Source organism: Mus pahari, chromosome 15 (assembly GCF_900095145.1).
Source record: "Mus pahari chromosome 15, PAHARI_EIJ_v1.1, whole genome shotgun sequence".
Taxonomy (NCBI): domain Eukaryota; kingdom Metazoa; phylum Chordata; class Mammalia; order Rodentia; family Muridae; genus Mus; species Mus pahari.
In genome coordinates, this window is record NC_034604.1 from 11055531 (window position 1) to 11069250 (window position 13720).

General features: G+C 36.0%; 1 protein-coding gene across 2 annotated transcripts in view; it reads left to right on the forward strand.

Annotated features, from left to right (window-relative positions):
• Taf4b (TATA-box binding protein associated factor 4b) overlaps nucleotides 1-13720 on the forward strand; it is a 100456-nt gene that overhangs the window by 48944 nt on the left and 37792 nt on the right. Inside the window, exons 11-13 of one of the 2 annotated variants that reach the window (XM_029547003.1) lie at nucleotides 3309-3439; nucleotides 9145-9270; nucleotides 13098-13154. In XM_029547003.1, coding sequence (XP_029402863.1) covers nucleotides 3309-3439; nucleotides 9145-9270; nucleotides 13098-13154 — 314 coding nt within the window. Of the gene's footprint in view, nucleotides 1-3308; nucleotides 3440-9144; nucleotides 9271-13097; nucleotides 13155-13720 lie in introns of those variants that run through there. The other variant, XM_029547004.1, reaches the window with a different exon arrangement.

The following is a 13720-nucleotide window of genomic DNA, read 5'->3' on the forward strand; positions in this document are numbered from 1 at the left end:
GGGGCGGGGGGGGGGTATAGGGAACTTTCGGGATAGCATTTGAGATGTAAATAAAGAAAATAAAATGTGAAAAAAAGTGTATAGCAGTTTATATTACAGTTATCCCTATTAAAGTGATGTTTTAAAGTTAAAAAAAAAAAAAAGATATCAATCACATTTTCCCACATATGTCTAGGTGATAGGGCCACTCTGTGACACAGATGCTGACCAAAAGCAAACATGAACATAATATAAACAAACGTGCAGGACCGTTTCTTATTGGGCCATGGCTTCCATAACAAATTACCATAGCTGTGAAGGCTCCAGTGACTTGTAATTTTTGACACTGTTCTGGAATAGAGAAGTCAGATCTGGATGTTCTTCAGGATTTTTGGTCAGGACCTTCTTGGTGATCCTTGTCAGCTCTTTTTATGTGATCTACTTTGACCTTATTCTTGAAAGTGGGAAAGCTGGCCCTGTTTATCACCAGATATAGCAATCTGTAGAACACGTTCTACACCTCACCTAGGTAGCACAGCTGAACTGGCCCTGATGATAAAATCAGTGGTGAGCCATCCCCTAGAGCATGAGCACTGGAGAGCTAGCCTCACACTCGTCTGCTAAGAGGCGATATGGGCTAGGGAGAGATGCCCTCTCCCCGTAGCCACCTTTGGTAATTAGGAGAGAAAACTGGCCCTGCACCTCAGATATTTTTATGCTTTGTTTATTTTTAATTTTCCCTTTCAGGAATGGGGTTGTTGCAAGAGCAGAGCGTGGATAAGAAGGGATGGGGAGAGGAGTTAGATTAAGGTACATGATGTGGAACTCACAAAAACATTTTTTTTAAAACTAACAATAGAAATTATATATATTCTGAAAGAATTTTTGAATATGTCTTCTTGTGTGAAGGTTAGATTAAATGTCAGTAGTCTTCATTTTTCCTCCAATTTCCTAAATTAAATTGCAGACATACATATAATAAAGTCAGTAGTAAGCAGGCAAGCACTAATTAGATCTCCTTAATTATGTTGGCTTTGTTTAAAACATACTAAAAATGGGAATTAATCTATAGTTTTAACTTGTGATCACAGATTTGTTACTAAATTAGTGAAGATTTTTTTGAACATTGGCCATTGCATACCATCAGGAATTATTAACACTTGTTCATTACCAGTACTTAAATATTACAGGTTTTAAAAAGAATAGCAGTTATTATTATTTTTAAATTTGTTGTTCTGAGAATCAAACCCAGAGCCTTCTGTAACAGTATAGATTTTAAATAGATAAATTAACTTCTGGTTTTTTTCTTTGGTTCTTTTAAACATAGTTATTATTTTCAAAAATCTTAACCCTAGCACAATTTTTTTTCTTTTAACATATTTTATTTTAGCTTTTTATGACATGTCTCTACAAGCAAGCTTTTTTCTTTCTTTGCTTATTTTTCTATTGAGTTAATTCCTCCATCATCTATCAATCAATCTATCTAATCTAATTCCTTATAAATTTTCTTCCTCTTATTATTTTCTTTATTTACATTTCAAATGCTATCCCGAAAGTTCCCTATACCCCCTCCCCCCCGCCCCTGCTCCCCTACCCACCCACTCCCACTACTTGGCCCAGGCCTTCCCTTGTGCTGGGTCATATAAAGTTCCAAGCACAAATTTTAAGTGCTTATTTTTTAAAAGGTGAATCATGAAGTAACTGGGCTGCCTTATGTCTAGTTGTAATTTATGTGTATTTTTTAGATTTGTATATATGTGTGTCTGTGTTTGCATGTGAATTATGATGCACATGGAGGCCAGAACCATTGATCCCCTGGAGCTAGAGTTACATGTTATGAGCCACTGACACTGGTGCTAGGAATCGAACTGAGGTCCTCGGGAAAAGCAGTGAATGACTCCTACTAAGTCATCTCTCCAATCCATTTGGTGGTATAATTTTAACCCTTGATTGTTTTGAAATTTTACTGTTCCTTGTTTAGAAGACCCAACTAATTGTTTATGCTGAACATTTTAATGACGTTGTGTCTTTGTAGTGGGTTTTTCTTTTCCCTCTATTTCAGTCTGAATTTGGAAATGGGTTTAGTTTTTCACAAAGTAATGAATTACATTTTAAAGGCTTAGTTTAAAAGAAGTTAGATAATTTTAAATTTTCTTCCTGTTTAGTTTACTAAGAACTCCATTTCAAATTTAAATTTAAATTTACTGTGTGGTAATGTCAAAGTGTATTTGAGTTGTAATTTAAATTATGCTTTTGCTATAGTTCAGCCTTTGAGAATATCAGTTTGTATTATATAAATTAGTATACAAAAATCAAACACTATATGAAGATATACATATGGGTGTGTGTGTGTGTGTGTGTGTGTGTGTGTGTGTGTGTTTTAAAGCAACCACAGAGGCCTTGAGAAGTGGCTCAGTAGATAAAACCCTTCTCTGCAAATATGAGAACTAGATCCTTAGTACTTCACACACTTGTGTTGTATGTACAACACACAGCTAGGCAAACACAAACACATATACACTGAGACTTTAAAAATACATCTACCTTAGATTACTTATTGCCTGCGTGTTTAGATTTGCATATCTACTGAGGCAGCCAGTATATTGCTCCTAAAAAACAGTTAAACACTGATATGATTGCTTGTAAGAGAGCTACTGCTCTTGTGTTTGCCATTTAATTTTTTCCCTAAAACTTTCTTTCTTATTACCACCAGGAAAAAGCAATTTGTTCATAAAATAAAGAAGTTATTAAATTTGATAATGAAATGATGAGGTTTTGAGCATATTTCAGCTTGTAATTTAACAGGTAAATTTATGAAAACATACGTAGTGCAAAATGTAATTGGCAACAGACAAGAAGTATATAGGTATGTTTTATAGACAGGGAATTAACAGATTTATAATTTCAGTTCACTGAAATAAATGTCATGAATTATTAACAGTGTCAAACAGGGTAAAATGTGACTTTCCATTTTTTTAATTAATAAAATTAACAGAATATAGTACTAATTTCTGCAGTTACCATTTTCTTCCCTGAACACTAAACTTGATTTGTGTTCTTATTAACTTTGTCCTATAAATGACCTTGCAAGGAGAATGATTCTAGAGGCTAAGGGAAACAATGTCTATATTTTCTGAGGCTCCAGGCTAGGTTTTATTAATGTAATGCCTAAGATCTTTGAAGTTGTGACTTTACCAGGAAAATCATAATCTCCAAACCTTTATTCATAATGGGTATGACTTCCAGGGGGAACTGAATACCTGCTGTGCTAATTATTTCAATTATAAGCCACTACTAAAACATGTAATGGATTTTCTCTGCTTCTACAGGTAAAAAGCATGACATTACGGAACTTAACTCTGATGCTGTGAACTTGATCTCCCATGCAACTCAGGAGAGATTACGAGGCCTTCTAGAGAAACTAACTACAATTGCTCAGCATCGAATGACTATTTACAAGGTAAAGAAAACCATTAAGGAAATACAGGCCTTCATCTCCTGAGCAGTATTAAAGGTCCATATCTGGATGTGTTTTTAGAATGGTTGAGACATATTTCTTGTTAGTAGGAAAGCAGTTTCCTTGTTTTACTTAGATGTGCTTACATAGTAAATCAAATTAAAATGGGTTTGAAGTAGTGTCCAAAGTAAGTTTGTTGTTGTAAGTTGGAATATGTACCTGTTTTGCCTGAGGCTCTGCTCAAGGCTTGATTAGGCAGAAGGTTGTGTTAGGATGAATACTGGTTGTGTTCTCTTTGCTGGTCTGGATTCTGCTAGTGTCCATGTAAGTTTTAGTTACATGATGACGATGAGTGCTGATCCTGGTGTCAGGTATTACTGTTCTTAGTTGCTGTTAGGAAAAACTACATGCAAGAAGAGCCTGTCCAGTGTTGTAACAAGTAACTTACCGAGATGAAAGCGCCTACTGTATTTGAATTGTAGCTTTTATTGCTTCTTGGTCTTTAGGGTAAGATCAGTTTTGAACTGAAGTTTCAGAGGTGGACAGATACCCTGAATGATTATGGATTTGAAGAAAAGATAGTGGACTGAAAAGGAATAATAATACTTTTCTTTATTCAGAATCACAGAGGGCTAGATTTCTAACATATTGGTAAGTAGGTAGCTTCATGAGGTTTTAAGTTTGCAAAACATTGACTGCCAAATATTCATAGCTACACAGATTAAAAGAAATTCAGAATATCTGCTACTGCCTCCCTAGTAAACCTACAGTAGAAATCATCTTACTTCTGCTTCGTGTAGAACTTCAGAAGACCTATAGTGGTTAAGGTTCTTACTTGAAAATTCTTTGTGACAATTTGTCAGACTGACTTAAAAATACAGAATAAGCACCAGAAAAAGCTGAGGAAACAAAGTATCAGTATTTCATTTGATAGGAGTCTAGGAATCTGCTCATTTTTGTAGGTTATGCATCATTTTTGTCAGTTCAGTTGCTGCTAGTAAATGATGCCTTTTATTTGTGTTTTGATTCTTACTTGTGTCTTCCCTTTTCTCCTTATTACTCTAGCTAATGTTTCCCCTATTTTTTTTTTTAGCCATTACGAAGAACCAGACCATTTCGGTTTCATTGACTTTACTGTGTGTTCTGAATTTGATTTCTCTCTGTTCTAGTCTTTATTGTTTCTTTTGTTCTACTAGATTTAGGTTTACTTTGCTGCTGCTTCTTCTTTTTTTTTAATTATGTAGGAGGTGAAATAAAAGTGTTCGTCTGAGATTTTTCTCTTCTCGTTAGACAGTTACCACTATGGATCTCTGCCCATAAGAGATTACTGTATTTCATACATTTGGGGTGTTGTCTTATATTTTGTCTATTGCCTGTGTTTTGCTTTGTTTTTCCTTTGACTCACTGGTTGAATTTCCACATTTTTTGTGAATTTTCAGGGTTTCTTTTTTCAGTGCTGTCTTTTTTCCCCCTTTAATCTTCACTTCTTGGTGATAAGAGAAGAAACTTCATATCATTGAAATTATTTAAATTCATTAACGCTTCTTTTGTAACCTAATACATAGTCTTTCCTAGAGAATGTTCCACATGTGCTTGAATAGAATATATTAATATATATATATATATCTTGGGTGTAATATTGATACATGATTATTATCTAGCTGGTTTTCAATGTTGCCATCTGTTTTTTGTTGACAGTCTACAGTCAATCTGATACTGAAGCACAGGTTTTTGTTCAATAATAGAAGACATATACATGAGGCTCAGGGTTCAATCTTTGATACCAAACAAAAAGTTGTAACCAGGTTTGCTTTATATTTGAAGCCTTTGTTGTTCGGCTTATATAACTTTTATCATATTTCTGTTACTAAAAGAAACACTTAAGCTAATCAGCCTAAAATAAGAAAAGGTTTATTTTTAGCTTACAGATTAAGAGGCTATAGTCCGTGGAGGGTTAGACTCAATGCTGTTGGTCCCATGACAAGGATTCATGGCAGTAGCATTTCTGGTGAAGCAAAGCTGTTGAGCTCGAGGCAGCCAGGAATTAAAAGAGAAGAAGATGGGAGGCTAGTGTCCTAATATTTCCTCGGGTCTGTTCTAGCTCCTTCCATAAGCACATTAACTTATGACCAAGCAGGCAACACATGGGCCATTGAATAATGCAGTCTTAACCCTTTTATTAATATACATCATCCCATTCTTCCTCTTTGTCTCCAGTTAATCACTTAACTCCCTGTGTGACCCAAGTAGGTCTTGGACTCCTGGATTCAAAAGATCTCTTGACTCAGCCTCCAGAGTACCTGGAGTAACCTGTCCTTTGTTGGTGACCCTGATAGGCCTTTTTAACATTAGTATGACAACATGAAACAATCCAAGTTTTTCTTTTATTGAAAGTAGGTTCTTTTCTCACATAATATATCTTGATTACAGTTTCCCTCCCTTCACTCCTCCCACTTCCTTCCCTCCTCCTCTCCCATATAGATCCATTCCCCTTCTATCTCTCATTAGCAAGAATAAGGTTTCTAAGAGATGATAATAAAATATAATAAGATAAAATATAAGCCATCACATCAGAGCTGGACAAGGCAGACAAATAGAAGAAAAAGAGCCCAAGAGAAGGTACAAGAATCGGGGATCCACACATTTGCATACTCAGGAATCCCCCAAACCACTAAACAGAGCTTATAACTCCAAGATCCCTTCATGACGGACTCTTACACATTCCCAAGCTTTGGCTGTCAACATGAGATACATCTTTGCCTTGCTCTGAACCACACCCTCTATGTGCTGACCCCAAGGAAGTACTTCCAAAAGATTTCATTTCAGTGTGCCATTGAAAGCTCTGTTGTAGCCTTCAGGTAATATCTTTTGTAGTATATTATTAGCATATGTACTAATATTTGGTAGCCCTAAGAAAATGGGTAGTGTTTATCCCACCTGGAAGACCTTAATCACTTAACTTAAGGATCCTTCTTAACTTTCTATTGTACAAGTGACTCCGAATCTTTCAAATGGAGTGATACCCAATCTTTCAAATAGCATGACCCTTAACTGTAAAATTATTTCATTGCTACTTCATAACTGTAATTTTACTACTGTTATGAATCATAATGAAAATAGATATGTTGAATATCTGATATGTGGCCCCTATGAAACGTTGTTCCATGCTCCCAAGGGATTTTAACCCACAGGTTGAGAACCACTGTATTATACAGTTACTATTATTGATTTACCCTGCACATTTCCCTACATTCATTCCTTAGCATAGCTAGAATTACTGTCTGAATATATATAGAAAGACAGATATCCCTCTTTAAACAGAAATGATAATCACTTAATTAAAAATTCAAGTTTACTTCAAAATTACAACTATTTTATAGGCTTTAATTGTAATTGTATATATTAAAAAGATTTGACCTGGTTCATCTCTCAGGATTTATTTTTATCCATACAATAAAGAAAATCCTACTCTACAAATTATTTAAAAATAAACCACCATTATTCAAAGTAAAATTCCCACCTTTTTCCCTATTATAGACATTATTAGTTACTTTTGAAATTTTTTTCTTTGGTTATACATAATAGTGTAATTAATCATAGACCGTAAACTGAAATTTAAATAGAAGATGGGCAGTAACCTATAGTTTAGTACTTTTGATCCTGCTTGGTGGATTTTTGTCATTTATCTCTTTATTTGTTTTGTATTTTGTATTGTTTTGTCTTTTTAAGACAATGTTTCTCTGTGTAACCCTGGCTGTCCTGATCTTGCTCTGTAGCCCAGACTGGCCTCAACCTCAGAGATTTGCCTGCCTCTGCTTCCAGAGTGCCACCATTGCCCAGCTCTACTTGGTGTTTTTCCATCAACGTGCAGTCTGTGTGTGCTGTGGCCACAGAGAAGTTTCGCTCTTTCGTATTTGATGGCTATTTTAGATGGGATTCACCTGATGGTGCTAATGCACCTCGAGTCTGGGTATCTAGTGGCTTTCATACTTTTGGTACATGAAGACTTGAGTTAGGTACAGGAAGCAGCAGCATGATGACATTGGGGATACCTGTTACTTACCAAAAGTGATTGGGCTTTAGTAGTTAGGGAAAGGCATTCATTTGCAGTAGCTGTAAGAAAAAGGTGAAATTATGCCATGGGCAGTTGTGTCCAAATTACGAAAGATAAAAGCATGGGAATGTGATATGGTTAAAATTTAGAATGCTTGTGCATCTTTTTAATTTAGTATTTATTATTCCCTTTAAATTAAGTTTCTATCCATAAACTGTCTCCAGAGTTTCTGAACACAGAAATGGTAAAGATGAAGTATTTAAGAAACCACTGTTATTGTGCTTAACCTATATGCTTGGCCTATAATGTATTCCACATTTTATTGTGTATTTAACTTTAAAGACCATTTGGGAATTCTTGTATTAAGCTTGAAGTAAAATAAGTAGCACTAATACATCCTTCTTCCTTAAACCATGCAATACTCTTTTGATTTAGTTAAATACCAACAATAAAAATTTAATTTAAAAAGAATCTTGGGCATATGAAATCTCTTAGTCTAAGTTAATTGAAGCAGCCGTAAGCATCAGGATAAAGTGGAGATGCAGTAGTACTGTGCTGGGTTCCAAGCCTGGCACTTACTGTTGAGCTCAGTGTTTAGTTGTTTTGGCTGTAAGAGTCCCTCAGGTGTTGACTGCTGAGGCAGTAGAGGGGTATGTGTTGACTGGGAAAGACCTTTCCACCGTGTCCCAGACAAACCACGTATTTGTATTTGTATTTGTGTTTGTATTTGTATTTGTATTTGTATTTGTATTTGTATTTGTATTTGTATTTGTATTTGTATTTGTATTTTAGAGGGAGCTGCATGGCCATGAGTGAACAAAACTAGAAAATGGTTACGCATTTGAAAACACTGTTTTTGTACTCTAGCATACCAGGATAAATGGGACAGTTTGAATTTTGTCATTTTATAGAATACTTAAAATAAGAAATTATAGTTTCTTGTTACAGCTCTCATTTGTAAATTATATGCTTTCCCACTACTTGGGAGTCCTAAGGCAGGATGACCTCAAGTTCCAGGGCAGCCAACTCTGCATAATGAGAATCTGCTTATAAATAGATAAATGATAGATACATAAATAAGTTGTATTAAAATCATTTTAAGTAAAGTGTCTGTCTAAATTAAACTAAACTAAGGGACTCTCCAAACTAGGCCTTTACTATTTTAATGTTCCCCATTTTATGTTCTGTTTGGATAAAAGTGTTTTAGTTTGTTAAGAGCAAGCCAATCTAACTAGTTTTTCCCCCTGTCATTTTCAGTGATATGATTATTTCTTGCTTTTCATCTAAGATTTAATTACTCATATTTATGCTTTCTAAGGTAGGGAATAATGTGACTAAGGGAGATTGAATTATAGGTAATGATATATTCTGTGTTCTTTTTCTTGTTGTTAGGATCTGTTTGACTTAATTACTTTCCCTGTCTCTGAAGAGGCTTGCTTAGGGAATCTTTCTGAAATATAAATGCTTAATCATCTCTCCAATTTTAAGGTCAATTAAAGTTTCTGGCTTTTATTTTGTTTGCTTGTTTAACAGAATAAAAAATATTGTCTTCTGAAAAATCTAGTTTCCTATGTGTGTTGGAGTTACTCACTTTGGTATTGTTTATCATAATGCCTAACACAAAACCAGAATCATAAGAATTTTTCTCCCCTAGGGAAGTGAAAATTACATCTTGTCTACTGATACCAGATCACAGCTCAAATTTCTTGAAAAGCTCGATCAATTGGAGAAACAGAGGAAGGATTTAGAAGAAAGAGAGATGTTACTAAAGGCAGCCAAGGTAATGCACTGTGTGATTTTCTAGGAACGTGGTCTGACAATGTGATCATAGTTGGCTTTATTGATTGACAATATTGCTTTTATTTAATTAAGCCTTTAGATTTCTCTTGAATTTCCTAAATGAATTTACTAATAGGGTATCTTACAACCAAGATAGTGTGGTATGGTGGTTTCAGTTTTTTAATGAGTCATAATCTTTTGTCTCTTCCCTCATATTCTGGGTACCAGATATCATTCCTATCCACCTGCCCCTATTCACAGGTTAAAATATTATACAAATTTTAGACTTTTAAGGCAATACTTGATATATACCAAGTTGTAGTTCACAAGAGCATCTTTTAAAAGAAGGGAAGATTAAGGTAAAATTAGGAATACTTTGAAATATATGGAACAAACATAAATTTGTGGGAAATGAGTTAGAGAGGAGTAAGAGGGCACAACAATAGACCTGTATTCTTCCTTTAAGCTGTTTTTTAGGACTGGTAATACCTGGGTACCACATAAAAGTTCATTGCCACTACAGTTTTATGCTTTGTACCTCCAGTCTTCTTCATAGACGTAGTTGGAGCTTGCAAGAAGTTGTGAAGGCTGGCCACCAAAGTCTTAGTTTTTGTTTTCAGGACTTTACATTTAATTTCTCATGTTCCTGAAAGATTTTTTTTTTTCTCAGCTACATACTAATATCTTCTTTATTTTTGAAACAGAGTCTCACTGTGTAGCTCTGGCTTACCTGGAACCTTCTATCTACACTAGGTTGGCCTTGAACTCTTAGTGACTGGCATCCTCCTTTCTCCTGAGTGCTGACATTAAAGACATGCAGCATCATATGCAGCCCACCAACTTTTATTTTCTGTGTTTAGTCTGTCCTGTGATGAGACAGAGTCTATGTAGTATGTAGCTGCCTTTGAACTCACTGTGAAATGCTAGAATTTACAGGACTCAGTCATGATACTTGGCCCTTATTGCTTCTTTGATTTATTGTGAAACAATTTATACTAATAGTATCAAAACTATACATTTTTGCCCCCCTTTTAAGGAGTCCCTCATGTCCCCACAATTTTTTTTAAAAGAATTTAGTTATTTTATGTGTATGAGTGCACACTTTAGCTGTCTTCAGACACACCAGAAGAGGGCATCGAATCCTATTACAGATGGTTGTGAGCCACCATGTGGTTGCTGGGAATTGAACGCAGGACCTCTGGAAGAGCAGTCAGTGCTCTTAACCACTAAGCCATCTCTCCAGCCCATGTCCCCACATTTTCTTGCATTTATTTCATCTCTACTCTTTTCCTTACTCTTTGTATGTAGCGCGCGCACACACACACACACACACACACACACACTTTGGTTTGTCAGTATGCATATAATCCTCTTGACCTTGGTTAAGAGGGACTTTTTGGTATATTTACAGTTATGTAACTGTCTATACTAGACAATTCAGAGAATCTCTGGAAGAGCAGTCCTGAGACATTGGCCTACCACATTAAAACATTCTAGTGTGTATGTGTGTAAAAGGTTGCTGGAAGTGTAACACTGTTGCCCATTGTAAGAGATACCTGTTCAAATTTCATCAGCCATCTTACTTGTCTTTTTTCTTCATGTTCTATTTTTCTTTTCAGAAATAATATTTCATTAAGTAGTTTTTTCCTGTAGGTGGGAGACACTTCTAATCTCTCACTTTGTTCCTTGTTGTGTCTTTAATCATTGAGCATGTCCTACTTTTTGTCATTAAGATATTCTAGAGCCAACCTTTACTGTTCTTGCCTCTGTCCTAGAATCAGCCATTTCTATAGGAAACTCTGCTTTTTACAGAAGACACTAGTCAGAAACCAGTATTAGAGCACATGTTATGTTCATTGCTTAACATTGTCATTAAATATAGGATATATCAGTGGATAGCTCTAGGAAATATTTGTATGGTATCTCTATGTATACTCATGTACAAATATCTATAATGCTTTCTGAATCTCTGTATATTATAAAATCATGAGTTCATATGGTTACCTCTAACTTTAATCCTGCACCTCATTTTTTATATCCATAACCTATCCACTATATAAGATCTTTCTCTTGCTTGCAAGATTTCTCAGGGATTAAGAGCACTTGCTGCCACCTGATGACCCAAGTTTGACCCCTGGGTTCTACATACTGGTAGGAGAGAACCAACTCCCATAAGTTGTTCTCTGACCTGTACACTTAACTTGTTCAATGGGCTTCATGTGTATACACATTCATTCTTTCATTCTTTCATTCATAGTCTCTTCCTCTCTCCTCCAACTAGTTACAGAACTTTTTTTCTTCTGGAGTCAGTTTGCTTCCATTATTATCCTTGGAATATTTCACTTATATCCTCAATCAACGTATGTATTTGATTAGCGAGATTAGTGTGTCACCAGCTCGGCTGATCGACTCCCTACTAGTATTTACTTCATGTCCATTTTATTGGCCATTCTCCTTGCCATTACATCCACTGGCCTCTGTCTCACTGAGACATCTCAAACCACAGGGAAGTGAGTGACAGTAGCATGGCCACTGCTCTATTATCTCAACCCCAGTACTGACCACTGTGCTGGGAAGGGCAGGGAGATGGGACAGTAAAGTATTCCTTCTTGAGCTTGAAACATTATAAGCAAGAACTCAGTTATTGTTACAAGACAATTTACTGGTTCTTAATTACTATGCAATAAATAATGTTATAAATTATTGAATACTAGTCTAAATATTCTTTTACCCTTTATCTAGCCTACAACACATCTGGTTGACTTGCAAAATGGAATGCAAATCTATTTGTCATTGTCAGTTTTGCTGTTCTAGGCTGCTATCATCATTCTCTCCATCAGCCTCGTTCATGGCAGTTGCTTGAGAGTAGTCTGGTCATTATGTGGCCTCTGCCTTCAATCATAGATCTGTGTAGTAAATACTCTGTATGCCTAGTTGAGCCCCTTCTAAAGGGCTGCTCCTGTGTACTCTCATCTTGTGCTCTGCAATAATAGTCTTCCTACAATGACTGATTGTTGAGGCAACACTGGACTTCCTTTCTCTGTCATATTTTCTATATGCTTCAAACACATGGTTATCCTGTCAGTTACCATGCTTGCTGTAATTTGAAGGCTTTGCTGTTTACTGTATCTTCTGTTAGACTGCTCTTCCCTAATGTTTTGGTGTGATTTCCTATTTTTTGTTATGCAGACTTCTACTCAAATGTCTAACCCACTACGTAACTAAAGAAAATAACTACCACATTTCTCCTGATCATTTTTATCCCATGTTAGTGTTTTATAGCATGTATAAATATCAGTATTATTTTATTAAGTGCAGTAACAGATCTAAAACTCTAATAAAAATATTGGACTGTGTTTCCTACTTGTACTTTCAGAAATTACCCTTTTCTGAGAGATTTGGTTAAAGGCTAGGTGAGTTGATTTTAATAGTAGTTAAAATACCATATGCTTTTCCAAAATGGCTTTACCTAAAGATGAGCCAGTGTTGTTTGTTTTCATTCATTTGCGCCCAAACTTCTTTTCCTCTTCTTCTGTTCAGTCCAGTTTTCATTTTGCCATGTTCCAGCATGAACCATGTCATGCCTTGACTAGACCTGACTGACATTGTTAGCATCATTTTCAGTATGTGTTTCCTCCAGGCTAGAACTGCAGCAGCCGGCCAGATGAGGAGGAGGGGGGTGAGGGCTGGAGTGCAGCTAGTCTAGATCGAGGCATTGCCCCTGGAGCTAGGGTTTTCAATCACAGGAGAAATCATCATTTATTAAATATTTAATAGCAATGCTCGTGTTTAGATGATTTCTATTAAAATTTTCTTTTCCTTTAACAGAGTCGCTCCAATAAAGAAGATCCAGAGCAGCTGAGATTAAAACAGAAAGCCAAAGAGGTACGACTTTCAAGTTACTGTTCTGGTCTTTGTGTTTGAGGGAAGGTTGGCAGCCTCACTCTTGGCAATTAGGTCAGGGTTTATTTTACTGTTGCATACCATTTGCAAAAGCCTTGGGGAAGGACAGGAACTGCTAGAGGCAAGGGCAGTACTTCAAATGAGGTCAGTGAGCTATGTGCTCCTTTTAAAATTTATTTCCAAGGCTTAGGCCTTTCTGGAAATGGCTCTTTGTAAACTGCAACCATATACTTGGAGGAATATAGTGTGGGATTAAAAGAAAGAAAAAAGAAACTTTTGAGATTTAGCATCTGGGACTGTACAATAGGCTACATTTTTCCAGGGTAATTGTTCGTTTTGTAAATCTGATACTGCTTATAATTCTTTGGCTGGGAGGCGGTACTGGGATTTAGTTTTAAATGGAAAATGCCTCTGGCTTTTAATTTTCTGGGCCCAGCAGTTTTCTGTTCTGGAATGGAGCCCTTGTTTCACACAGTTCATGTTTAGCTGCAGGGGTTTTAGTTTATAGCTTAGACTGGTTAAGCTTTTACTCCCAGAGGCCTCTGCAT